At 37.4% G+C, this 26,470-nt stretch overlaps 3 protein-coding genes across 3 annotated transcripts; 1 reads left to right on the forward strand and 2 right to left on the reverse strand.

Annotated features, from left to right (window-relative positions):
• Positions 1–1,515: 1,515 nt before the first annotated feature.
• Positions 1,516–5,805, reverse strand: LOC115918882 (little elongation complex subunit 2-like). The gene is made up of 6 exons (XM_030993201.1): positions 5,365–5,805; positions 4,927–5,056; positions 4,056–4,140; positions 3,399–3,542; positions 2,173–2,339; positions 1,516–1,675 (listed from the first exon to the last, which is right to left on the reverse strand). The coding sequence occupies exons 1-6, from the start codon at positions 5,803–5,805 to the stop codon at positions 1,620–1,622; spliced, it is 1,023 nt and encodes a 340-aa protein (XP_030849061.1). The 3' UTR covers positions 1,516–1,619.
• LOC115927510 (little elongation complex subunit 2-like) lies at positions 5,739–12,693 on the reverse strand. Its single transcript, XM_030993537.1, has 8 exons — positions 12,623–12,693; positions 11,986–12,233; positions 10,803–11,178; positions 9,981–10,100; positions 9,459–9,596; positions 8,472–8,573; positions 7,807–7,948; positions 5,739–7,381 (listed from the first exon to the last, which is right to left on the reverse strand). The coding sequence occupies exons 2-8, from the start codon at positions 12,108–12,110 to the stop codon at positions 5,949–5,951; spliced, it is 2,436 nt and encodes an 811-aa protein (XP_030849397.1). The 5' UTR covers positions 12,111–12,233; positions 12,623–12,693; the 3' UTR covers positions 5,739–5,948.
• A 192-nt stretch (positions 12,694–12,885) lies between these two features.
• On the forward strand, positions 12,886–24,531 carry LOC115927515 (transformer-2 protein homolog alpha-like). Its single transcript, XM_030993545.1, has 9 exons — positions 12,886–13,014; positions 13,812–14,026; positions 14,350–14,419; positions 16,687–16,815; positions 17,110–17,169; positions 18,048–18,163; positions 18,743–18,969; positions 20,618–21,622; positions 21,658–24,531. The coding sequence occupies exons 1-8, from the start codon at positions 12,979–12,981 to the stop codon at positions 20,626–20,628; spliced, it is 864 nt and encodes a 287-aa protein (XP_030849405.1). The 5' UTR covers positions 12,886–12,978; the 3' UTR covers positions 20,629–21,622; positions 21,658–24,531.
• Positions 24,532–26,470: the final 1,939 nt, after the last annotated feature.

The raw sequence follows: 26,470 nt of genomic DNA on the forward strand, positions 1-26,470 counted from the left end.
ATACTCAAATAGGGGCCATTGGTTATTAAATCCATATGAGTTCATTCTTTCAAGGACGGTTCATTATGAAGATCGTTCATACGTGTATAATGTCATACATGTAAGTAAAAATAATGGAGAGCTTTAAAGGTAAAGACCAGTATTGGAAACGCCCCAATTTCAAAAAATGAAATGGAAGCTCTCATTACCAATCATATGAAAGAATATGCTTTGACTAATACATGATGATAAAAAATTTGCCAGGAAACCGCCTACTAATTCATATATTTGGTAAATTTGTTTCTCTCATGGTCTGTGAGAGATATAGGGTAGTCCCATATACATCTTTGTGTGTATAGTACTTGTAACTTTACGAAGAATGGGCCAAATTTCTTATCATTTTGATGATTCCAGAACCTTGCAGATGCTAGATGCTAGATGATCAACCTTTTCTGATCGATTCCACAACGTTTCTTGCACAATGCAATCGCATGACCATAACTGGTCTTTACCTTTAAATATGTCTTTTAAAGACGTACTGGTAGATGAACAAAACCAACCATATCTAGCAATATCAAATGACCTCTTCAGGGCCTGTGGGAGACCACATCCAACTGTAGCTGGCCTTTGTAACCGTTCTAAGACGTACATGTGGCAGATCTATGTGATTGTGTGCACCAGGTGGCCACAACCTGGGCCCCGTTTCACAAAACTTGTCATCAGTGACAGTTTTTGTTATAAGCTACTGAAATCCTTGCTTCTGATTGGTTATCAGCAGATTTGTCACTGATATTTGTCATTTGTCATTGAAAAATGTTTTGTGAACCAACCTCCAGGACAGAAGCAAATCTTCATGACATTTCATTTGAGTCAGTCCTGGGTCCTGTTTCATAAATCTTGTTATCAATAACAACTGACACAAATCTATGGCTAATCTGCTTACAGCCAATCAAATGCAAGGATGTCAGTAGCTTATACCAATCATTGTATCTTGTTATTGATAACAACTTTTTATGAAACGGAGCCCTGCTCCATTGTGTACCTTCAGGCTTCTTGCTTAGGACCAGCAATCGTAACACCACATCAAATGCAACATCATAATAATAATTATCTGGATTTATATTGCGCTTAAAGCCCCACTGTCCTACTTGTAGCTACTTGCTCCCTCTATATAGAAAGCAATGCCTAATCAGTGACCATTGGTACCCCATGATCCTCTTTTTCTAATGTTACTTGAGAGAGGAGTTGATGATAACCACCTGTCATTGACCATGCTGGGTGGTCTAATCCCTCCTGGCAAAACTAGTACAGTCGGCCTTTAATAGGAATCATCAGATTCATTCTCGCATCATGTGCACCATCTTCACTCCCTAGCGAGTATTCCTACCACATGGTCACCGTGGGAGCATATGGCAATTACTAACACAAAGGCTTTCGTCCTCCTACCAGGTCCCCATTTCTCTCCTGAGTATGGAGTGGAAAATGTAGATCTATGCCTTGCCAAAGGACATTATTGCCTTGTCGGGGATGGAACCCATGACCTTTGCATTTCATGTCAAGTGCTTAAACCACACTACTGCGACATCTCTACACATCAAGAGGCTATAGTTAAGTACTACTGTGCAAGCAGTTCCCCAGGTTCATCTTTTCTTCTTCTTATTCTTCTTCCTGTGTTTGCCACCATGCTGGGTTGATGCTGCCAACAAAAAAATATTAAAGAAAAAATAATGATTGGTTTTAATTTTTCTCAATCCGCTGCACACTCTGCAGACATAGGCAATTTCATAATGTTACCAAGTTTATGCATATATGCCTTTATGAAGCGCCTCAATATGATTTTTATCCTATTCACCTCTTACCAATAAATATATCTCAATAGTTGGAATTCGGATTGCATACATTAGCTGTTGCTAGGTAGGACAAACATTATGGCTTGCCTTACCTAACACGTAATACATGCAATTTACATTCTGACTATTGATATACAATTATTTGTAACAGTCGATTGAAATTAATCGTATCGAGGCACTTTAGTTTAGAAGGGAGGGCAGGAAGGTACATGTACATATATTAAAATGGGACTCCAAAACAATTTTGTTTAAAGGGCCGTGTTCTAAGTGTACTTTTATCATGCAACTCAACCCCTTAGACACACTTTGAAGAACAGGGCAAAAGAAATGTGATGCGACTTACGATGCTTGAAGTTTTGAGGGGAAGGTGGGAAGGTGAGAGGGACACAGCCCCTCCATCTGTTGCTACGATACGGAGCACTGGGATCCAGAGGTACCCAGGGGATTGTGGGAGGAAGTGATGTCATCAGCTGACTGGTTTTATGAGCTGCATGAAGGTCATACGGTGCCCTGATAAAGAATAGCAGAAAATACATATACGTGGAGAGGGAATTAGAAATACATACAAGGGGATCGGAGCATAGAACCAAAAAATTGTCAAGTGCCTTGTAGAAGGATGAGAAAAGATGCATGGGACAATATATTTACATTTAAAGAAACAACACATTTGATTTTTTGATTTGATTTGATTTGATTTTCTTCTGCATTCATGTAAGTTTACAGTTTTTTGATAACAAAAATATAATGTACAATAAATATTTTACTGACAATGAATCATAAATTAGCAAATACATATATATATATATATATATATATATATATATATACTGTTATTTTCAAAAACGAAATGATAAACTGTCACAAATACTATATTTCCTCAAACATTATAACACATTATCAAATTATTTGCGGAAGAAGGACTGTCACTGTAGGCAGATTGCTTGAAAATACGACAGCCCCAGACAAAATCTCATGTCAACATCATCCAGACAAAAACTCAATTCAACATCATCTAAATTCAAAACAATGGTGGGTGTTTGAATAATGCGACATGATGGTTTGACAGTCACAGTAACAGAAGGCTGTCTACATGGAAAGATGATGACAGGAAGACCTCGCGGAAGATTCTAGACAATATCATTTGAGAATGTGACTACAGTGATTAACCTGTCATATGACAGATCGCTCTTGATAATGGTTGGTGTTTCATCCATAATATTGCACGGTTTTCGTTGTTTTATTGTTGTGTTTGGTTTGTCGTTTTTTGGCAGGAGGGGCAAGAGCTGTATTGCGATAACCCGCAATTCACCTGTGCTACAATGTACTAATACCGGACTTTCTTGGTGGTTGGGTCCATGCACATGAAGACGCAGGTCTGTGTCTGGGCACAGGCATTTCATAATAACCCCCCAATTAGCCTATGATATGTGCCCTTACCGTATATTTTTGGTGGTTGGATCCACGCACTGGTATATGCAGATATGAGCATCTCCAGGTTTTTGTCTCAACAATGCGAGGCGCAGGCATTTCATAATAACCCCCCAAGCAGTGTATGATATGTGCACTTACCGTACATTCTTGGCGGTTGGGTCCACGCACTGGTAGATGCAGATATGAGCATCTCCAGGTCTGTGCCTCAGCAGGTATCTGCCCTTGGATAAAGCCGCTAACTTGCCAAGGATTAGATACAGTACCTTCATGCACATACCAGGGCTATATATCAGAGAAATTGAAAGAGAACGGAAGACAAATGGAACAAATAAGATAAATATCATAGTACAGAGCATGCAATGCCCTTATCAAGAAACAAACCTTACATTTGGTGAAAAACTGGCACATAAGATATTTGTAGAAAATGCCTGTTTTTTAGTTTTTTTAATAAATACAGAAACAAAACATTCAATCTATATTTTTGCATGTAATTTTTTTTTCATTTTAAGAGCACATCATATTGAGATGGTTTAAACCATGGGAGATACGAGTTGATCTAGTGGTACGTTTACTTGGTCAGCTCTCTGCCTTACCCTACAAACTGACTCAGGCCACCCGGTTTAAAACTGAGTCGCGTCTTTCAGATGGTGACGTTAAAGGGTCGGTCCCCAGGCATAAATTATCATATCTGATTGATAAACATCTGTAAAAGCCCAATTAACACACACATGGTAGGATTAAAACTGTCTTTGTGAATCCATGCCTTAAAGTGTGTACTTTTTTCTGTGTACTCACCTGAATGCTTGTTGTGGCTGACCCATGGTTGAGCCATCTAGACATTCCCAGCTTAGGATCTCCGATGTTCTGGAATCTATTCTGCCTGTAAATGATTGAATACATAAATGAAAAGAATGAAGGGGAAATGTACCGGTTGTTCCTTGTAGCTACTTATAAATGCATGTTTGGATAGGTTTAGGGTCATTTAATTGATTTTCAACTCTAACATTCACTGTTCTTCTTCTCTTCATATGTATCTGTCTGTCCTATCTCTCTGCCTTGCCCTCTCTCTCTCTCTCTCTCTCCCTTTATATGTATCCACCTTTCTCTTTCTCTCTCTTTCCTTCCATTTATATGTTTGTATCCCCTTTCCTCTTTCTACCTCTCTCTCTCTCTTCCTGTTTACCTGTCACTCCATGTTTGTACCCTCCTTGCATGATATTTTGAATGCTAAGTTATCATTAGCAAGATGCCTGTGAAGCCTTGTTGAGATATGAAGTTGTAAACCACAGCATTTGTTAAAGTTATGATGAAGTAAAGTGTAATACACTTTAGATCTGTGTATCTTACGACACACCGCTAAATGGATACGTGTAGGATTGCTGCCTGTAATTGACATTCATTTACACGTTAAAAACATGGCTTGGTTTTTTTGTCGCGGTGGTTTACTGTGTCATATCTGAACAAGCCTTAAAAGACATCAGTTGTCACTGAAGACATTCATAGCAACAACTCGAAAGCTCATTCATGTACAAATGAAAAAACGTGGCATTTTTTGTTTTGGGGGGTGTTGGTTTATTGAGACATATCTGAATGAGCCTGATTAGTGACATCAATTATCAATGTACATATTCATGGCAATGACACGAAAGCTCACTGCAATACTTACCTCTGAGGTACTTTGATCCTGGGTTTAGGGAGAGGTTGAGCCACATCCTAGTCAGATCACTAGCTGTTTGCATCTCCAGGCCAAGACCCGACTGATACTCCATCTTCTCACCCACACTCACAACCTCGCCCTGCAAAAGAGAACTTCATATTAGGTTTCTTACAGATAGCTTGATTGTTATGGCAGTGACTTAAATATATTTTGTGCCACCTTGAATCTATCTTGCATGACCAAGAAAACGTCAATCACAATGCCTCTTTTTTTATGGAGACTGAGGTTCATCTTTCATTTAAAACAACTGCTTTTGTCAGAACTTTGATCTTCATTTTTCTTTTCAATCAAAGTTCTGTTCCCAATCAATTTGATGATAAAGTTGCCCTTCATCACATTTGAATGATGATCACATCAAGTTATCTCTTTTGGTATCTTTATTCCTACCTGTAACGTGCCGGGACATTTGCTTTGTGTCAGCAATCGTAATCTGCCAAACTTCCAGAGGCTATAGGCCCAGCTTCCTTCCGTCGGAGGCACCAAGTCTACACCTTCAGGCACGAAACCCGTCACAGCTTGCGTCTCTTCTGCACCAATGGCTTCATTACTTCCTTGATGACCTTGTTCATGACTTTGAGTGCCATGACCTTGAGAGTTATGACTTTGAGGTTGACCTTGAGAGCCATGACTTTGAGGTTGACCTTGAGAGTGTTGTTGACCATTTGACTTCTGTCTGGTGAGCATTTTCTCCTGGAGCCGCATGATTTCATCGATGGTTGACTCTGCTTTGTTCTTCTCACCTTGGTCTTTATTTCCTTTATTTCCTAGCTTCCTGGGTGTGCCTGACCTTGCAGAAGAACCTTTCTTTGGTGTCCCTTTTCTCTTCATGGCTACCTTAGGATTAGCACAATCACCTGTACTCACTACAGTGGTTTCTTGCCTCTTTGACACAACATCACCATCCTTATTTTGGTCAGAACTTTTCCCACTGTCTGCAGAATTGTCTTTTCGACATCTGATTCTTAGACTCCTCACAGTCCCACAGTCTTTTCCCTTTTCATCCGGTCCACAAGCCAAACTTTTGGGGATATCTCGTGTTCTGTGACTGGATTCTCATCATTGTCTTTCCTCCCTTTATTTACTACAGTTGAGGCTGTCTGTTCCTCTTTACCCGGTTGTTTCCTGGGTCTTCCCCTCTTTTTTTTCACTGGCACTTCTTCCACTTGTCCAGCACTGGTGTTCCCATCACTGGAACTTTGCTTCCTGATACGAGAACTTCTCCTTGTAGCTATCCTTCCATCAGGCACTTCTTCATCAGGTTTCCCGTTTGTCTGTGCATCCTTCGCGATGTGTTCTACCATAGCCTTGTTTGGCTCTGGTTTTACATCATCCTGTCTTTGATCACCCTCTACAATCTCTTCTTCCTTTACCATGTCTTCTTGATCTTTGTCCCTTATCTGCAAAGTAGTTTCCTCTGCAGATTTCCCTTTTATCTCAGGTCCTTTTATCTCGGGCCCTTTTGAGGATGGCCCGTCTCTTGATGCTGATGGGCTGCTCCCTGCATCTGACTCCATCATAATGACTAAATTATGACCATCGTCGCTGCTATCGCTCATTAGCCTCACATCAGGTTTGTGCTGACTTTCCTGAAAAGTGTTTAAATTTTCTTCGTCTCCATCCTCCATGGTAATGTCTAATTTATCCTGTAACTCTTGTGACTGAACAACACATGCCTCATCTGTTGCCAAATCAGCATCATCATTGATACTTGTTGATCTCCTGGGAATAACAACCTTGACAACTTTCTTCTTTGAGGCTGCTGCCAATATCAGTGCTTCCTTCTCATCACCACTGTTGTTCTCATTTTGTGCTGAAGAGTCAAGAGATCCCTGAATGGTGTCCTCGGATGAAAGGCTTCTATCTAAACTAATATTTCCACTATTACTCAATTTAGTGTCATCTAGAAACTCCATCTTAACATCATCCCCACCCAATGACTTTCTACAATCCACTGCATTTCTACAATCTGCTGTAGTCTGTTCAGAAATCATGATAGAACTGTCTTCAACCTTCACAACATCTGATGTCTCCTTTCCTTCACACTCCACTCCAAGTTCCACTTTCGACTCCTCTGTTCTCTCTTCCTTCTCTGGTGCCTTGGACGTAGGACTTCGAAGGTCACTCCCAAAGGTCTCTAGGTCAGTCAAGGACATAGAGCCAAACTCATCCACATCCTCTTCCGTTTCAGGCTCCTCCGGAAGTGTGGTATCCAGTTTTTCAAGCATTATGCCCTCAAGGACATCTTCTTCCGTCCTGTCTGACGTCTTGCAGTACTTCTCGTTGCCTCCCGTTGTCAGCATCTGCTTCAGTACCAGGTTGTGGTAGAGACCACTTGCATTGTGCGGGTAATACAGATGTCTCATCAATGGCTCTTCGATGAATGCCACCTTCCCCGTGGGCCTCTCTGAAGAAGATGAAAGAAATCATACAAAGACAAAAAAGGTATCAAACAGAAGTCAACAAAGGCATATACTAAAAATGTTAAATTTGAGATTCAGTCTGTACAAAGTAATTTCCTCTACCGTAAGTTCCAGAAAATCAAGTAAATATGTCAAATATGCCATCTCACAGAAATGTAATAAATTGCCCTAATATTCTGCATTATTTACATATATCAGTCCCATGTTGAACTTAAAATTCACTTGAAATGCATTTCCAAAAGGAAAAACCATGGGTCATTGTGGGCTCTTAATATGCTTCAAAAGGTAAAAGTTGGTTAACAAGGTATCATGATAGTTTTAAAAACACAAGAGAGGGAGGCTCTTGTTTCTACATGCAGTTATAAGAAAATACTAGAAAATACCAGAAAAAAGGTGGCATCCACCTCACCTTTGACCTCTAATGGAATCTCCCATTGATGCTCATAGAGGGGTGCATGGTTGTTCACGAGGGTGAAGAAGCTGCCGGCAGAGAGGACAATGTCTGCCTTGTACACCTCAGCGAGTTTCTGGCAGTTATTCTGGTTAGTCTTCTACAGGTATTAGGAAACAAAATAGCATAAATAATAATACATCTTTTTTAAACTTTTCTAAAACATTCAGGACCATGTTTCAAGTTTGAAGTTTAATTTCAATTCAAATCCATAAAAAACACATCAGATACAGATTATATACAATATAGAAAACAGAGAACACACAAAAAATGGAAACATGTCTACAAATATACCATAATTATACAAAGTTAATCAGCAATAGAAATGAAGTATATATTGTTTTCAGAGATATCACATTTTATTTTAACAGTACAGCAATAAAAGAAAAAAATTATTGTTGTCAATTTGAATTTAGCCCTAAAAATAAATCCTGTCCTGAAAGGGTTAATAGTAATTTAGTGAGAAGTACAATTTAAGGGAAACAAAAATATGGTCTCTAAAGATATTAATATTATTATTATTATTATTATTTATATATACTGCGCTTTCCCAGAGCAGCCCAAAGATAGGGGTTCTTTCTATACAAGTGGTTTAATACTAAAGCAACTTTAACTATACTTACATCTTCTTGCACTTCCGATAAATTTTCACATTCAGTTCCTGATGTTTTCAAAATCACCTTCCGATCTTCCAGTGGTGGGACGACCAATTCTGTAGGCTTACCCTGAAAAATTACAAGTCAAGTGGTTCAAAATGAAGCTGATGGTAAGATAGTAGCTGGCGATCTTGTCTCATTTATAATTTTGACCCAAACTGAAAACCAACTTTAAATTTCAACAATAGGGCTAAGCTTTATGGTATTGATGTCTTTGGAAAGGTGAATGCATAGAAATTAGATTTGGAAAACCTTTTTTTTTAATGTCCCAGCAAAGAGAAATTCAATGACCTTTGTATCAATGGTCAGATAGGGTTCATTTTGAAAATCTATTTTATTAAAAATGTGCGAACCAAGTTTTTCGAAGGGGATCAGGTTTAACCCATTGGGTGTTTTGTTATCATGATAGACAGATCTTAAAATGATGGGACTTAGACATATCTTTTCAGCTTACATATCAAGGAGATGGTTTATGACAAATTTATGATGATAGGGGATCCAAAACAGGTTTTTAATAACTCAAATCTGTGATTACTGTCAGAAATTATGGAAATCCAATAAATATATATAGCTACCAATTGACAGAATCAGGATTTCTTTTCAATTGTATGCAAAATAATATGCCATGCCAACAATGGCACAATGGTCAATTTTGAATAGTTGTCAATTCCTAGCTTTAACCCTTGACCCATAATCATTCAGAACATTTACACTAGCCAGGGCCCTGTTTTATCAAACTTAATTGTTATCTATAACAAATGCTAAATTTCTATGAGAAAATTGCCCTCAGCCAATCAAATGCCAAGTTTTCAGTAGCTTGTAACTGTTATTGTAACTTGTTATTAATAATATGTTAAAGAAACAGGGCCAAGAACCAAATGTAAAACCCAATCGCAACCCATGCTCTAACCTTTCTTAAATGCATTGCTTGTGACAAACCCCTGTGATACATACCACAAAGACTGGTGATCCTATTCTCTGAAGTGTGGGATCCGACGGTAATGGTACTCCTGGGTTAAGAGTGACAGTCTGCAGAACTGCGTAGTGCCGAGGAAGGGATTCCACTCTTTCCAGATTTCTCTTCAATGAATCCTTTGAAAGCACAAGAGAAAAATAAGTCAGTCATTGAATATTGAATATCCTAGGCTAGACAGTTGGCATGTACAGTAGTATACTCTCTATTTGCTAAATGCATATCACAGCATTAAAAATCATTGATAGGTCCCATATGATAATATACATAGATTGTTTTACCTGACTGCTTAAAGGAAGCATGTACATGTGTATGCTTTTAAGTAAGCAACCAGGGGATCTCTGGCTTTAATTCCTATCCGAGGGACTTAGTAATGGGGATTAATACCTTACCAGAGGGCACATACGTATATAATTGGTTTCAAACCCGGTACCTCTTGGTTACGAGACCACTGCTGTACTACTGAGCCATCGCACCTCAAATGTAAAAGAAATGGTGATTACCTTGAGGTATTTCGCAGCTCCAGTTGGCAAAGAGATGTAGCTTTCTGGCTGGTTGTTAGCTATGTATTCTGCAAATGAGTTGAAGTCTTGTTGATCTTGGTATATCTGGGCTCCAAGTTGCTAGCAAGGAAAAATTGATTATAAAGTGTGCTTTATGATATAATAATGGGCATTTTGCAAGAAATGTGTCATGTACAGAATACTTAATATTATTATTTTCAATTTCAATTCAATTATAACTGTCTTATAAAAGTAGAGTGTCGTATCTATCTGAATGTTACTGCACAATGCACATCCACAAATGCTTGAAGAACTACCAATGTACCCAAAATGTAGGGTGAATTATGACCATTAGCAAAATTGAAGTATAACGGCTTAAAGAGGAAGTCCACCTTGATATTAAGTTGGTTTTAATAAATAGATGCAGAAAATGAGAGGGACAGGTCAGTTAAAGTTTGAGCAAAATATGAATTGAAATTAAGAATGTTGTGCATTTTTAAAGTTGCGATCGATCAAATACAAATTGGCGACTGTGTGACATATCAGGTGAGGTTGACTACCATTTGTAATGTACTAAAAAAAATATTTAAAAATCTATTTTCCCTAAACAAAATGTTCAATCATACATGCACCCTAATTATAATTATTGTCAATATGTTTCTATACAACCCCTGTATGAAAAAAATCTTTTCCGTCATCATTAACTAAGAAAATAAAAGTTTATGAAATTTCTGTAATGCGCAAACTGGGTGTTCCATGATGCGCAAGTGACAAAATGCCCGAACCCTAAGTCCACCCTATCATACTGACAGGTGTTCTTACCCTCCACTGCTGATGTTCTGCCGACTGCTTGGAGGTTGTGACCCTGGCGCCCTTTGACCCATACTTGGCTTGGAGTTCCAGGAACTTCTTGTGCTGTGCGAGGGTCAAGCGAGAGAAAGTGGGGTACCTGACCTTTGGGTCGGGCGAGAGGAGACTGTACACATTCCCTGCGGCCTTGGGCTTTGGCTTCTTGGTGGAGCTGAGGTTGTCGTGTGCAGCTGCTGAAGGTGGCTTCTTGGAGCTGAGGTTGGGTGTAGCTGCTGAAGGTGGGTTCTGTTGTTGCGTGATAGGTTCCTTGGGAGGGTTGGTGATCTTCGCCTGCTTGGGTTGTTTCTTAGACTGCTTCTTCTCCTTCTCTTTGGCAACCACATCCCGCCTAGAAATCATTAAGTTTAGAATCTTTTTGTTAAAAATCATAATCATATTGATTGAGAGAGCATATAGCTCTCATTTATTTCTTCCAATATGTACAATATATATATATATTTTTTTAAGTTAACAGTACCGGTAATATTGTTTACATCAATATATTGATAACAGAGTAAAACATATATATATATATATATATATGAACTAGTAATACCAACAAAAAAAACAACAAAAAAAATGAAAGAAAAGAGTGAAAGAAAAGGGTGTTACTTCAAACAAATGAAAGCTCTAAAAGTGCTCTGGTAAAAAAATAGTTAAAAGCAGTAATATCACTGTGGGAATGTCTCACTTAAATGCAACACCAAATCATAAAAGAGCTCCCACAAAAAGAAAATCATTGTTTACACTGCAGCTTGGGGTTCGATCATGCCTTCACTTTCTAATTGTGCCTCACTTTAATCCATTCAGATTTATAAATACCCACAAATGTTGGGAGAGCTTGAAGATTTGTATTTCTTCATTTTTTTAATATTTATTTATTTCACTTTTTGTGTGGGGGGAGGGTAATTTGTCCATTTACCTTGTCCATTTAGATTTAGAAACACCAAAATATGTTGGGAGAGCTTGAAGATTTCATTTCTTCATTTTTTTTTTTTTTTTTTGTGGGGGGGGGGGGGGCGGTACCTTGTCCTTGAGCCCATAAGCCCCCCCCCCCCCCTAACGTCCCCCCTCTACAACCGTTACTGCATGCTTTGAATGATGACAGATGACAATTTTATCCTGTTAAATTGTTAGTGATAGTTCTGATACTTACCAATTTTTTGAAGCTTTGGTTTCTTCATGACGACGGGCTCGAACGTTGTGTGTTCGGCTCAAAGAGAACATCTCATAATCCTCTTCGGTAAAGAAGACGTCATCATCATCATCATCCTCTCCCATCTTTTTATCTGGTTGTTCAACAAGTCTACGTTCCCCAGATCTCCAAACTGCAAAAGGGTCAACGCAAGCAGGGCATTGAATCTGATATTAACCGTCGCCACAAAGTGAAGTGATGATTAAATGCTGTGTGAAGATTCAAACAAAATACTTTTGTTAATGTTGGAAATAAATCATAAAATTTACTACTAGTCCGAAAGCTATAATTCAGTCTCTGAATTGATATCGACGGTTGTTCCGCTGAGATTTCATCTGGCTCTTCTGACCCCCTCTATACATATGTCAACAAATGTCAGTTTAATTAAAGAAATGACCCATACCAGACGATAATTTCTATCTAGAAATTTACAAGCTCAATCCATATTTTATTTTAATCACATTTATTAAAGAAAATGCAAATGACCAAGTCAAGTGCTCAGTCCGATAAAACTCCCAGCTCTGCATCCCCCAATACCCTAGATCTACATTTAATATTTGAACAATTCTCATGTTTTAACTATCATTTATTAGCTTACCGGTATAGACTTGTCACTTTACTTGCCTAGGAATACACTGCACACAGCTAGCTCTAGCACCAAGTTCGCACTGTGACTGGTGTTGCACGCTCGCCCGGCCGTAGCTCCTGGGTGCTAGTTATGCTAGATTGCCTAGATGGAACGTGCGCATGATACCTAGCTAGCTGGGAAGGCTGATGGATACAATAGCGCAGCTGAAAAGCTGAATCTGCGCACCTGCTTCGAATATCGCTGCATTGTCATTGATGCACGGCCCGTCCATGAGACCCCGTCGGATATATCAGCTATACTATCTTCGGACTTTTACATTGGCAAAACAACTTAGGTCTCAGCCTAGGAGCGAAGAATCCTTGAAAATGAGTGATATCGGTAACCCAGAGCAAGAGGATTTTGTGAGTATTGTTTTTCGTCCGTTTTAAGACTCTTTCGTAAAGTTTTTTTTCGCTCTGCTCTGAGTAAGATCAAGTCTAACTGAATGGTAATATCAAATCATGCCATGGCATGAACTAACTCCAGGCGGCTCAGCTCCGACCCCCCGACGCCCAAGGCGTGGCGACGTGGGAGCTCCGGAGCCCGCACAGGAAAACGGGTTGGGTCACATTTTTTTAGAAATGTAAAGAGGTAGTAGGGTCTAGGCCTAATTACAATCATGGGCGCTAATTCAAAATCATATCCATACTAGTTTGGCGTGGAGATACCCTACTAAAAATTACTAAAGGTAACATACCAAATATTGACTAGATCTAAATCTTCATTAATTGTTCAAATAATGGTCACGATTTAAAATAAAAGTGGTTATGTTTCCATTACCTGTACTGTAGGGTGTCCGATCGCGTATCTGGTTTTATGTGCTAAAACCCTTCCTGTAGACATTGCACACATCCCTATGCAGTGTACTTGCATTGCGCACTCATGCAAAATTGGTCAATGTTTTTATCACCAAATTGAGATTCAAATCTTTATTCTTTGTGATCCTGAAGACGATGCACAACAAATGAGGTGTCATGAAATTGCTTAGATTAATTGGGCAGTCGCTATTACTTCACCCATGCGTGGAAGATAAGTAACCATGCTTGAAACTGAAACAAGTAGGGTCTATAATTATTAATTTGGTGACATATAGTAGATTCACAAGAAATAAACAATTTTTTCTCTCCTTCTGTCTCTTATTTCAATTTTTTCCAATTAGGAGGCACAGGTGACTGATTCCGTCCTTGCCGATGAAGAAGAAGTCAAACCGACAGTCCAGAAAACAGCCGACAAGGCAATAGGCAGATCCAGGTCTCGATCCACTAGCAAGCATAAGAGCAGATCCTATCGGTCGAGGTCAAGGTCGAGGTCATACTCAAGGTCAAGGCGAAGAAAGCACCGATCTCGCAGTCATGGAAGTCGACATAGATCCTCGTAAGTTCTTGACGATACTGGGAATGGGATACAGTTCTCTGACCATTTCGATGACACGTCAATTGTAATTATATTTTACCCATGAGTGCAATTAAAATTTTGGTCTAGAAGTCTTATCCAAATGGGAATGGATTGGGATTTTTTAAAGATTTTTTCTATTTACCTCCTGACATCTGTTATGAGCATCAAGAATACTTAGTGGTAAACCTGATTCACAGCCGAGTGCTTACTACTATCTAATCTCTTTTTACTCAGAAAATCTTTCAAAAATTTGTGAACATTATGAGATTTTTTCACGGTTGTTTATTTTTGATATCTTTCAGACGTTACAGGGAAGGTCGAAGTCACAGTCGCTCTCCCATGTCTGACCGACGTCGTCACCATGGTGACAGGGTGAGTAAACACACACAGACATTCCTTTTGACTTACAGTAACCATCTTGCTACATGTTTAGTAAGCCATTAGATCTGATAGTGAAGGAAGTGTGAATAGAATTTTTTTCAATGTGCATCAAAGTTACATCTGCCAAATATATTAATTTCAAAGCCTTACCTGGTACCTGGTAATTTTGAATATCTGAGAGAAGATTTTACTCATAATCAAAACTGTCTGTTGCTCTATTACCATTGTCTGACCATAGACGTAATAGAATGGACTATCGACGAAGCAGTTTCTTTGATCCTATGAGTTCCACCGGCAAGGTTTAAATTTCGCGCCGATGCAAAAACCCAGCGGTGGTCCCACCGCAACCCGACAGCTGGATGCGATCACTTGCGCAATCTTTCATAATCGCAACAGCAAGCTCGCGATTTGGGGTTGTTCGCTGCTCCTTCAAATCGTTGAGAACCTAGTGTTAAATAGTATGAGCGCTCTCCGCCATGCGGTCGTAGCGAACATGTTTTCGTCTTTGTGCCTGACGATATTATTGTTATTGTTTTCAGCGTTGTATTTATACTAACAATTATTATTTATTTCGATGTGTGTATTGTTCCATAATACATATTTTTCTCGTACTCATGAGTCATGTGTTGTTTATAAAGTAATTAGAAGGGCAGGATTATCATTAGATGACATAAATAAGGAAGAACTTTATGATTATGATGGGCTGTCTATATATCGACATAGCAGACGACGGAAATGTTGAATATTTTGCAATGGTCAATTCCCAAATTTACGGACACAGATATTTATCCTAATTCCTAGATTCTCAAAAAAAACGTACACATATAGTAGGCCTACATCAAGATAAAATAAGATAAAATCTGAGGGAAGAAAAAAAAAAGCAGTCACTCTCGGATTAACAAGTCCAAAATATAACTTGAAAAAAACATGCACCCGCCGATCTCTATCAATGGGACTACGTGTGCAATTTGGATTAGACAAAGGCACGGCAATTTAGTGGTCGTGATGCGAAGAAGTCACGCATTACCACAGATTTTCTGAGCACTCACGAAAACAAACCCATTCTTCCAATGCCTATAAAAAAAACGCACGCAAACGCAACAAATAACGAATGATTGTATTCGACAAACGAAGGATTTGTGATCACCACAACGTCGTTGGTTTCACAGAGAAATTAACGGAAACAGGAGAAAAAAAACACTTTTTAAACTGTATTTTGTAAGCTCTTGTGGTGACTTTCCTTGCTTATATGATGAGTTTGCTACACACCAACACAAATTCGTAAAAAATCGAAGAAATCACCGATTTCAACAGCTTTTTTTACAGATTGGCGAGCATGAACAGGACGTAAACCTCATGTTTACATCCGGGGCACTATTGACGTAGTATTTAGCTCTGCATGGGCAGAAGGCTCTCCTGTCACGATTCATTCATGAAATGAGAAGCGCAAATCGTGGGAAGCATTGGTCAGTGCGAAGCGACTTGGCCGATAGAGGTCGGCAAAATCCCGGTGGATCTCATAGGACCAAAGGACCCTTATCGGAGCTTATCAAAACATGCCCGCAGCGTTGCGGTCAGACTTAAAACATAGAAGAAAGTAAGACATAAGAACAGGTGGTAGCTATCATTACTTTTACTACTCTTGCCGTCGAAAGTCCATTTGTATTACGTCTATGGTCTGACAGTGATAAAGAGAGAAAATGGGGAAAAGGGAATATGGCAAGACTCTGTTAACCCCCTGCACAGTCCTTCGATACATGGACTGTTAGTTTGCAGTTATATCAACGATTACACGGCTCCCATGGTCATGGTCATGGAAATTGATCATGGGCGTGGGCCATCTGTGGCCATAGCAACCTTCCAGTTTGAACTGAATATGGGGGTGATATTAGTACGCCACTGGGATGCTGCAAGCCATACCAAAATGGAACTTAATCTGGCCGTGGAAAGGATAAAATGGGTCTTGGAAAATCATAGAAAGTGATGGAAGTTAGTTCTCATATTTCTGTGGGAACTCTGGATTAGACCAGGGCCCCATTTCACCAAACTTGTCATCAGTGACAAATGACAGTTTTTGTTATAAGCTAGTAAAATCCTTGCTTCTGATTGGTTATTAGCAGATATGATATTTGTCATTGGCAAAAGGCTTTGTGAAACAGGTCCCTGAACTAGCAATCTGCGAACCGTAAGTTAACCTAGAGGTTCCATGGCATAATCTTCTTCATCCATTCACATTTGTAGAACACGTTTCTTTACAGGAAAATCCTACGGAATCCTCATGCCTGGGTGTGTTTGGACTTAGCCTGTATACTACAGAACGTGATTTGAGGGATGTCTATGAACACTATGGCACTCTGACCAACGTGAATGTAGTGTACGACCATCAGGTAAGTTGTATAGAATACAAACAATCAACTCTGAAAAGTTGACACTTATTGATTATCAAATAGTTAGAAAATGTATTAAGACTGAATGGAATGATCAATGTACTGTATTTGCCAGCGATAAGGCCGCAGCGCCGCATATGCCGCACCCCAACTTTGACATTTCAAAGAGGGGGGGAAAAAAAAGGGACAAAAGAGAGCAAATGAAGTGTTATAAAAGCAGGGGCTTTCCCAGGCACTCTTCAATCTATGTTTATTATTGTCGTCATTTTTCTCCTTCCATTTTTGTCCATGCAGACTGGAAGATCAAGAGGCTTTGCATTTGTGATGTTTGCAAATACTGGTGATGCAACTGCAGTAAGTCTAATTTTTACCATTTCTCATTAAAAAAAAAAAAATTGGTAAAGGTTCATTTTCAGATAAACAGGAAAGTATATTCAATTCAAGGTAGTTAATTAATTCAGTATAAAAAAAACTTACAAAACTTGCAATCTATGGTTAAACTATACAACCATTAATGCAAGTGAAATTTAATTTTGACTTATAGTAATGACAGAAAGTAAATTCTCACCTAATCTAAACGAAACTTACAGTGTGATATTTATTTTGTCAACTTTAAAGCATGTGCAATGCTTGCCTATCATAGCAACAACTACTGTTTGCAAGGTGGATTCTTTACATACAAAATGTTGTCAGATGTATCTGCGTATTTGATAGTTTCAAGACTTGAATGAATAAATAAACTTGATATCATTCATGAAACTGGCATTAGTACAGGTTTGTGAACATCCTATCGAAATACATTATTAAAAGTCATTAGACCTTTCATGGGATGTCAGCAAATGTGTACTTACTTGTGTGACAGTTTCATGTAAAAATGCCCAGGGGGGTGTTTCACACAGATCCTAAGTTGAACTTATCTCTAATTTGGACCGAACAATTATGGAAAGCCATTAGCATCATTGAAAATATTTTGTAAAAGTTATTTCAAAAGGCATAAAATGTTGATTTAAATCATTCATATTTTCTATTATCAAGGAGATTTCATGTTCTTGATGTGGAATTTTAAAAAGTCTAAAACGTTTGAATTTTTGCTTTTGAATATATTTAATTTCAAGGCTACAAATGGCTCTCCATAATATTTAAGCCCTACTTAGAGTTAAGGTTGACTTGGGACCTTTGTGAAACACCTCCAGGTCTATTTTTGATGGTGAACATGCTTTTCTGATATTCAGGCTCGTGAAAGTACAAATGGAACTGAAGTTGACGGACGTCGCATCCGTGTAGATTTTTCCATCACAGAACGGGCCCATACCCCAACGCCAGGCGTCTACATGGGCAAGCCTACAAGGTAATAAAAAGCTTGTGATTTGATTATATCTAATTTTTTTGCAATTCTTTATTATATGAATTTAAGAAAAAATGCTTCTTTTGTTATTGCTTGTAGAGGTGTCGTCTTGGTCTAGTGGATGTGTCAGCAGACTGTGGGTCACATGGTTTGCGGTTCAAATCCAACACAACACTAATGTCTTTTGGCAAGGCACTAATCTACATTTGCCACACTCCACCCACGGGAGGTAAATGGGTCCCTGGTAGGAAGAAATTCATTGAATGCTTGATCGTCTTTTCATGGTAGCTGGGCTAACTCTGGGGTAAAAATATGTTTACAGGGCCCTCAGGGAGACCAGTATTGATACTGATGAGGCTACCATGGGTAAACAAGACATATTATTATCATCAAGTATTATTTCAGAACCTGCAATTCAATTCAATACAATTTTATTTCTTAATTTTTTTATATACTTCCCTTATGTGTGTTGGATAAGTCCTCAATTTCAATAATGAATAAGTGAATTAACAACTATGCCACAGTGCATTTTATCTCATTGCTGTACCTAACCTCCATCTTATTCTTTCATTTCATCCACAGTAACAAGCGCGACTTCAATCGGGGGGAGCGGGGATACCACCCAAGGGGTTACCATCGCTCCCCGTCGCCCCACTACTACCGACGGTCCCCATCCCCTTACTACAGGCGTACCCCTTCACCGCACTACTACCGCCGGTCACCGTCCCCCTACTATCGCCACCACCACCACAGCAGCAGGAGACACCACTATTACCCCCGGGAGCCCAGGGAGCGATCCTTCTCACCAAGTAGGTGCTATGGTTGAAAATTTCATTTTTCTATTCATTTATTCACTCAATATATAAAATCAGATACATGAAATTGCATATGAATGCATGTGACAAATATAAAAAGATGGACATAGTCAAATCAGTAGTTGAAAGCACAAGTAACATAAATTGAGTGGGAATCAGATTAAAGATCTACTTAAAATCTTGTGAATTCGACCCCATTGTGATGTATAAATTGCATTGAATAATGTTGCATGTACAACAACAAGAGGGAGAGAATACATAAACAGCTGGGTCATAGAGAAATGAGGGAGGGAGATAGAGAGAGAGAAAGAGAGACAGACATAGAGGGAGAGGAAGGAAAATTGAGGGAGAGAAAGGCAAGATGAGAAGTAAAGTTAATACATAAGATGAAATTAGACCCAAGCAGAATAGTCTTTTAAAAAACATTCAAACCAGGGATATAACAGTTAACTTTGAAATAAACAACAAAAGAAAGCATTAGAAACAAATGCATATATATGTTGAAAAAGAAAACTGTTCTCTTTCTATTTTTTCGTCCTTAGTATTGTGTGTATGAAGCATAATGAGTATAAAACCATATTAAAGAACAAAAGGAGGTCATTTACGAATTGAAATACAGTGGCAACCGTTTTGTTTTTAGGATAAGTTAAATGAATAAGTGATTTCATAGTATTGTCTCTTTGAAGCAAGAAGGGCATTAACTCATATATATTGTAACACAGAGTTAACGCTTTTCTGGCTCTTAACAGAAATATTATTTATTGACAAAGGCCCTAGGAAGTGGTATGAAACAAAAAAGCTGCATGCTCATGAATAAATCTTAATATATAATTAAATTAAGTAAATCCTTTCATTTATTCATAAGAGGACCCATCACCATTCTGTTTCAATCAGTAAAGGAAAGTATTTGATTGAGAATTATTGTTTCAGATTTATTTAAAGCACCAAATAAATAATTGATTGGTACATTGGTATATGTATCTTAATCAAAAAGATTATTTACAAAATTATTTCCATTTATAAAAGAGACACAGACCTATTTGAATGGAGAAGCCTTGTTTTATATTTATTTTTTCCCACAAGTGGAGCCTTCACTTTGCATTTTTTGTCAACAATTGCTCTTTCTTTTTTCTTTGAAAAGTTGAGGTATTGGTCATTGATCCGCACAATTTTGAGGGTAATGTGTGTATAGGTAAATATCTGTCTGTAAGTCAGTTCCAACCTGGGTAATGTTGGCTGTATTGTCGGACTGTCGTTTAAGATGGTAAAAAAGGAGAAATATATTTTTTGTAAGCAATTATTGAAACCAGTTGATGATAAAATGTTTATCTCGCCTATTTCCGTTGGGTGCTATGAAAAATGTATGAAAAATATATGAAACTCCATTCCCTAGCTATATGAACTAGGTATTTTTGTTCAGCCTTGACTTGAAGAAAATATTGCTTACATGAACTGATTTCTCTCTCCACATGTACCTTGTTTTCAGTCTGTCTATCATTTGCCAGTTTTTATTTCTCTTTGAGTGATTCTTTGTCCTTATGAAATTATTAAAAATTGTCTTAGGGAGGCACATATTGATTCATAGTTATTAACAATTTTTCCTTACCCATTTATTTTCTCCCCCTCTCTCTTTTATGTTTAGGTCGCTACTAAGAGCAACCAATGGTTTCTGCCATGGCCACGTTTTGGTCAGGCCTCAGCGAGCTTGATCCGTATTGTGCTTTTGTAACTCGACCATTTTAGTCATTTTCAGAATTTTAATTAATTATTAATTTACTCCATTGAATGTTCCTCTAAATATTCAGTTTTCATCTCAGATTACAAACTCATTTTCAAAGTACGTCATTTGACATTCATTGTTTTTCATTGGAATTTTTAATTTTAATTTTCAGGTGTATTTAATGTCTCGTGACATGTGTTCTAATAAAATTAGAAATTTTAATAGAGTGATTCTCCAGTTGATGCTAGTTTTGCAAGTATATTTTTCACCGAATTATAAGCACAAGTTTCATCTATGGGATAATGCTAACATTTTTCTATATTTTATTTCAAATTCAGATTGGGAGAACTTGATGTGACCTCAAGTCACGAAAGAAGAAGAAAAAAGTAAGAAGAATTTTTGGATTGAAGAAGGTTTGAAGATCAATCAAGAAAAATATTTTGGGGAAGATGAAGAAAAGAAGAATTTGGAAGTTTTCTGAGAAGAGAAGAGTTTTTTGATGGAGAAAGGAAAAAGAAGTTCCCCAGCATAAGAAATGCTCTGGAAGCAAGATAATGCGAAAAGAAGATTTAAAACATACTTTTTATTGAAGAGTGCATGTAAAAATTGAAATCTGAAGAGAAGTTTCTATCAAGGACTACTGTATCAAGACAAAGTTTTTTTCAAGATATTTCAAGATGAAGTTATCAAAAGAAGTTGAAGATTACCTGGTAAAAGATGAAGTTAAGAAATCGAAGATTACGTGGTACAAGATGAAGTTAAGAAGTTGAAGATTACGTGGTACAAGATGAAGTTAAGAAGTCGAAGATTACCTGGTAAAAGATGAAGTTAAGAAGTTGAAGATTACGTGGTACAAGATGAAGTTAAGAAGTTGAAGATTACATGGTACAAGATGAGGTTAAGGAGTTGAAGATTACCTGGTAAAAGGTGAAGTTAAGAAGTCGAAGATTGCGTGGTACGAGATGAAGTTAAGAAGTCAAAGATTACGTGGTACAAGATGAAGTTAAGAAGTTGAAGATTACCTGGTAAAAGATGAAGTTAAGAAGTCGAAGATTGCGTGGTACAAGATGAAGTTAAGAAGTTGAAGATTACCTGGCAAAAGATGAAGTTAAGAAGTCAAAGATTACGTGGTACAAGATGAAGTTAAGAAGTTGAAGATTATCTGGTACAAGATGAAGTTGAGAAGTTTGAAGATTAACTGGTACAAGATGAAGTTAGAAGTCAAAGATAACGTGGAACAAGTTAAGAAGTTGAAGATTACGAGGTACAAGAGGAAGTTATCAAAAGAAGTTGAAGATTATCTGGTACAAAATGAAGTTATCAAAAGAAGTTGAAGGTTATCTTGTACAAGATGAAGTTAACAAAAAAAGTTGAAGATTATCTGGTACAAGATGAAGTTATCTAAAGAAGTTGAAGATTATCAGGAAAAAGATGAAGTCGAGGAGAAAACTGGAAAGAAGTTGAAGATTATTTGGAACAGGATGAAGTTTTCAAAAGAAGTTGAAGATTGCCTGGTACAAGATGAATTTCTGGAGGAAGTTATCAAAAGAAGTTGAAGATTATCTGGTACATGATGAAGTTGAAGATGAAGTTATCAAAAGAAACTGAAGATTACCAGTCCAACATGAGGTTAAAGATGCAGTTTTCAAAAGAAGTTGAAGATTACCAGTAGTCCAGTACAACATGAAGTTAAGGATGAAGTTATTTAAAAGAAGATGAATATTATCTGGTACAGGATAACGTTTTCAAAAGAATTGTGAGTTTATTTGGTACAAGATGAAATGAAGATTGAATTATCAAAATAAGTTGGAAGATTATCTGGAACGATACCAAGTTATGAAAGGAAGTTGAAGAATACGTGGTACAAGGTGGAAGTGTATACAGAAGTTTCTCTGATATGGTAATACTTGCTAGTTGCTAGATGAAGTTCAAAATGGAAAGGCAAAAAGATAACAGAAGATTACGTAGAAGCACAAGAGAAGAGGTTTCAGCACAAGATATTACCAGGTGAAAGTTAGGAAATACAAGAGGAAAGTTTTCGCACCCTCGTGTATATTGTATTCAAGAAGGACAACAAGTCTTTAACTGGAAGGTTACAAAATGAAATACGGTAAGCTGGAAATATTTTTTTCACGAGAATCACAAGAACAGTCATATGTGTGTTTGGTAGGTACGTGTCCTTATTTTGTCATCTGAAGTGAAGATGGGAGTATAGGTTCAATTTATTTCTTTGAAGAGAATGAATAAAAGAAAGATATTGAGGGGAATATTTTGATGTCATTTTGGTGAACTTTCGCTGCTCTGAGAATTCATAATGCTAAAGCTTTGCTTGTAAATACAGCAATTATTGTAGAGATGATAATAACCAAAAATAAGGTGCTTGCGACATTTACAAATGGCTCTTTTCTTGTCACTAATTATATAACGCATTCTTTGCCAAAGATTCCATGGTTTCTGTTCATCAAAAGTTTTTTTGTACATCTGTGATGTATCTGCCTCTTTGTTTCCAATATTTAATATCCTGTTATTCTTCACCTTTCATTTTAAAATTGCTTTAGGTAAAGTCAAGCAAATTTCTTATTCTGTAAATGAAATGTTCTAATTGTGTGTATTGCTCACGTCTGCTAAGCGGTGATCCTGTACAATGTGTCTCGTATGATATATATATCGTTTACCCATTAATTTCATCCAAAAAATGAAAGTTTCTTGATATTACCATTGACTCATGATACTTTCCTGTATCAAAACCATTAGTCGGTTGTCATATCCACAGTTTTCTTTTTCTTCATTTTTTAATGAAATAAATGGATAAAAGTTGTACAGTCGTGCGGGGCACATTGCACAGAATGGCACCAGATGTTATTTTAATTGTTGACAAGTCATTTGAATTGTTGACAAGTCATTTGAACACTAGCGGAGCCCCATTGGAACTTATGTGGTAAGTATACATATCTTGTAAAGAAAACAAGCATGAAAATACAATGTTCCAGTGATTTAGATCTGTTTTTCGGCGACAAAATATTTTCACCCAGCAGAATAAGCAATGACAAAAAGTGAGTAAAATATTTTGATATTAATTTGTTGACAATTACATCCTTTTCAATGGATTTCTATCCAATCCCAATAAAAATTGAGTAAACAGATTTAAAAAGAAAAAAATTCATCCATAGGAAGAAATAATAATTTATTATTTTTTGTTGAAACAATATATTTGTCTGTTCACTGCATGATAAGCCGAATTATTACATAATGCAACCACATTTACTTTGAACCAGAATTGTAAAGTACAGTGGAACCTTCTTATAAAGGACTTTGTCTTAACTCATACCTGTAGCATCAAAGTAATTTTGCCAACCCCAATCCTTTGTATTTTTTATAACAATGTAATTTTCTATGACAAGGTTTCGCTGTAGTACAGTGGAATCTCGTTATAACAAAGTAATTGGTACCATGGAAATTACCTTGTTATATCAGGGTTTTAAAAAATATATATATAAAGAGTTTGGACCAGCAAAATTACCTTGTTATAACAGTTATCTAGTTATATCGGATCTCTTTATAATAAGGTTCCACTGTGCACATACCTTGAATGTATTTTACCATGAAACAAACTTCAAAATGAATGGCTGCGGATGATCAGGATAACATTCTTTCAACACCTTGTCTTTGGAGTGAGAGGAAATACCTGTCAACATCGTTGGATGACCACAGAACTTGCAGAAGCTGCCACACTATGGAGCAGCATGCCAACAAGAAGATGGAATACTTGGACTCAAATTGAAGACTTTATTTCAAGATGTAGGAATATCAGTCAATGGGAGGAGTTGTTTTAATAAGCCAAACCCAAGTCACATTGCCAAACCATCTCCAAACTAATCAGAAATTCACAAAATCTTGGCCATTTGCGGCAATGTTATCTTTTGTTCAGTTTGAAGTCTGGATTGTCTGTGTGACTGGGTTATAAAATGAGGATTTTGTTTAATGATTTTCAACATGGACATTGGTGAATTAATTTTGATAAATACAATGTTTTATTACCTTTTTTTTTAGGTGAAGGATTTTTGCTCACTTTCAAAGCATTCTTGCCCCCCCCCCCTCCCCCTCTCTCTCTCTCTCCTTTCTTCCCTCCCTCCCCCCCTCTCTCTCTCTCTCCCTCTCTCTTTCTCTCTCTCTTTCTCTCTCTCTCCCTCTCTCTCTCTATTTCTCCTTCTTTCTCCATTATTATTTTTGTTTTTCTTTCTTTATTTTCCAATGACTTGAAAGCACTAGTTATTGATGTTTTGTTTTTTGTCCATCCTTGCATTTCTATTGTATCCCTTTTTTAATTTCTGTCATTCTATTTACACAATTTCATATCTACCTTTCCTTACTTTCTGTCATTTTCTTCCCTACTTTTATTTCAGTAATATTTCATTTTCATTATCGCTTATCAATTTGTGTGCCTTTTAAAACTGTGTATGGCTGTAGTTAGTTATGTAATGTAGCAAGTGACTTCGACAATTATGGGGTTTTCTTCTTTCCATTTTCTATGTGCAGTAGGAGAAAATAAAGCAAAACCAACAAATCAATGATATGGTCTTTCGTTTGGTATTGTGTACGTGTTGATCGTTTATATGTTGCTAACATTGTGATACGGTTTTCATATAATGTGTGAAGGTCTCTTTATTCACAAAAAAGTGACCCTTTCCCTTTTCTAAAGAAAAATTAAGAAGTACAGTTTTAGAGTTTGCCATGGATATACTACCATGCACTTGAAATTGCAAAAGTTGTGGTGGGTAGCGTTATGGGGGAATACGAAATGGATCCTGACAAAGTGATTTCCTTTCCCACAAAGATTTTGCAAATACTTAACAAAAACAAAAGTATGCTGCAAACACCTAAAATGCTTTTTTTGTTTTTCTTTTTCTTTTTTTGATCGGTTGATTGGCTGATGGATTGAATATTTGGTTGACTACAAACGCAGATTGATTGATTGGTTAGTTGTCCTGGTAGATTGGTTGAATGTGTGGTTTATGACATGGCAGGGTGAAAGAACGTTGTGTTGAATGACTGATTGGTTATTTGCTCGATTACCGTGAAAGATTTTACGGGAGATCGAATATTTGTTCAAAGCAATGGTGGGCCTATATCAAAAGGCTATCCGATAGTGATTATTAATTTAGTGAATGGTAAATTAATGAACATGGGTACTGTGGAACTGAAATGACCAGTTATGATGAGTTAAATTTATTGAAATTTATGAATCTCCTTTCTTGCCATTTCAAAATCCTCCCCTACACCTTTTTCTATCGGAGCCTTTTTTCTGCCACACTCGCTTATATCTTGGTACCATTTTTTCTCTCTAGTTCTTAAATACTTCGTCTCTATAATTATCTCTGCTTCAGATCCTTAAATTTTGATTGCTCCTTTACCTTTGTTTAATTCATATTATCCGAATTGTCATCTTCTTCTTCTTCCCATTATCTTCTTCTTTTACTGCATTTCCCGTTATTTCTCTTTATCTCTACCCCTACCCTTTTTTTTCACAGTAGGCCCTAAAAACACTTCATTTTCCCCCTAGGCTATTATGTATCAAAGTCAGTCCTCAAATACGGTTAATCTATTTTCTTTGCCCCTATGTTTGTTTCTATGTACGTCAGCTACGACCAGGACTACGCTGTGCGGGACTCGTTCTTCAAGTGCCCAGTACCCGTCTAAAAACATACGGGGATAGAGCCTTCTCTTCATCTGCTCCGCATCTTTGGAACTCTCTACCTGTCCAACTTCGAAATTGTA

This window comes from Strongylocentrotus purpuratus, unplaced genomic scaffold, assembly GCF_000002235.5.
Source record: "Strongylocentrotus purpuratus isolate Spur 01 unplaced genomic scaffold, Spur_5.0 spur5_contig_848, whole genome shotgun sequence".
Lineage (NCBI taxonomy): Eukaryota > Metazoa > Echinodermata > Echinoidea > Camarodonta > Strongylocentrotidae > Strongylocentrotus > Strongylocentrotus purpuratus.

Bases quoted from the DNA above. Each gene is read 5' to 3' on its own strand.
- LOC115918882 (XM_030993201.1), bottom strand. From the start codon at position 5,805: ATGAAGAGAAAAGGGACACCAAAGAAAGGTTCTTCTGCAAGGTCAGGC. The intron at 4,141-4,926 runs GTAAGTATTGCA...AATCATTTACAG, and splicing joins AGGATCAAAGTACCTCAGAG to GCAGAATAGATTCCAGAACA. The intron at 1,676-2,172 runs GTAAGTCGCATC...TTTTGTTGGCAG, and splicing joins CCCTCAAAACTTCAAGCATC to CATCAACCCAGCATGGTGGC.
- LOC115927510 (XM_030993537.1), bottom strand. From the start codon at position 12,110: ATGGGAGAGGATGATGATGATGATGACGTCTTCTTTACCGAAGAGGAT. The intron at 9,597-9,980 runs GTAATCACCATT...GTGCTTTCAAAG, and splicing joins GAGCTGCGAAATACCTCAAG to GATTCATTGAAGAGAAATCT. The intron at 7,949-8,471 runs GTAAGTATAGTT...TAATACCTGTAG, and splicing joins TATCGGAAGTGCAAGAAGAT to AAGACTAACCAGAATAACTG.
- LOC115927515 (XM_030993545.1), top strand. From the start codon at position 12,979: ATGAGTGATATCGGTAACCCAGAGCAAGAGGATTTT. The intron at 13,015-13,811 runs GTGAGTATTGTT...TTTTCCAATTAG, and splicing joins ACCCAGAGCAAGAGGATTTT to GAGGCACAGGTGACTGATTC. The intron at 18,164-18,742 runs GTAATAAAAAGC...TTTCATCCACAG, and splicing joins TACATGGGCAAGCCTACAAG to TAACAAGCGCGACTTCAATC.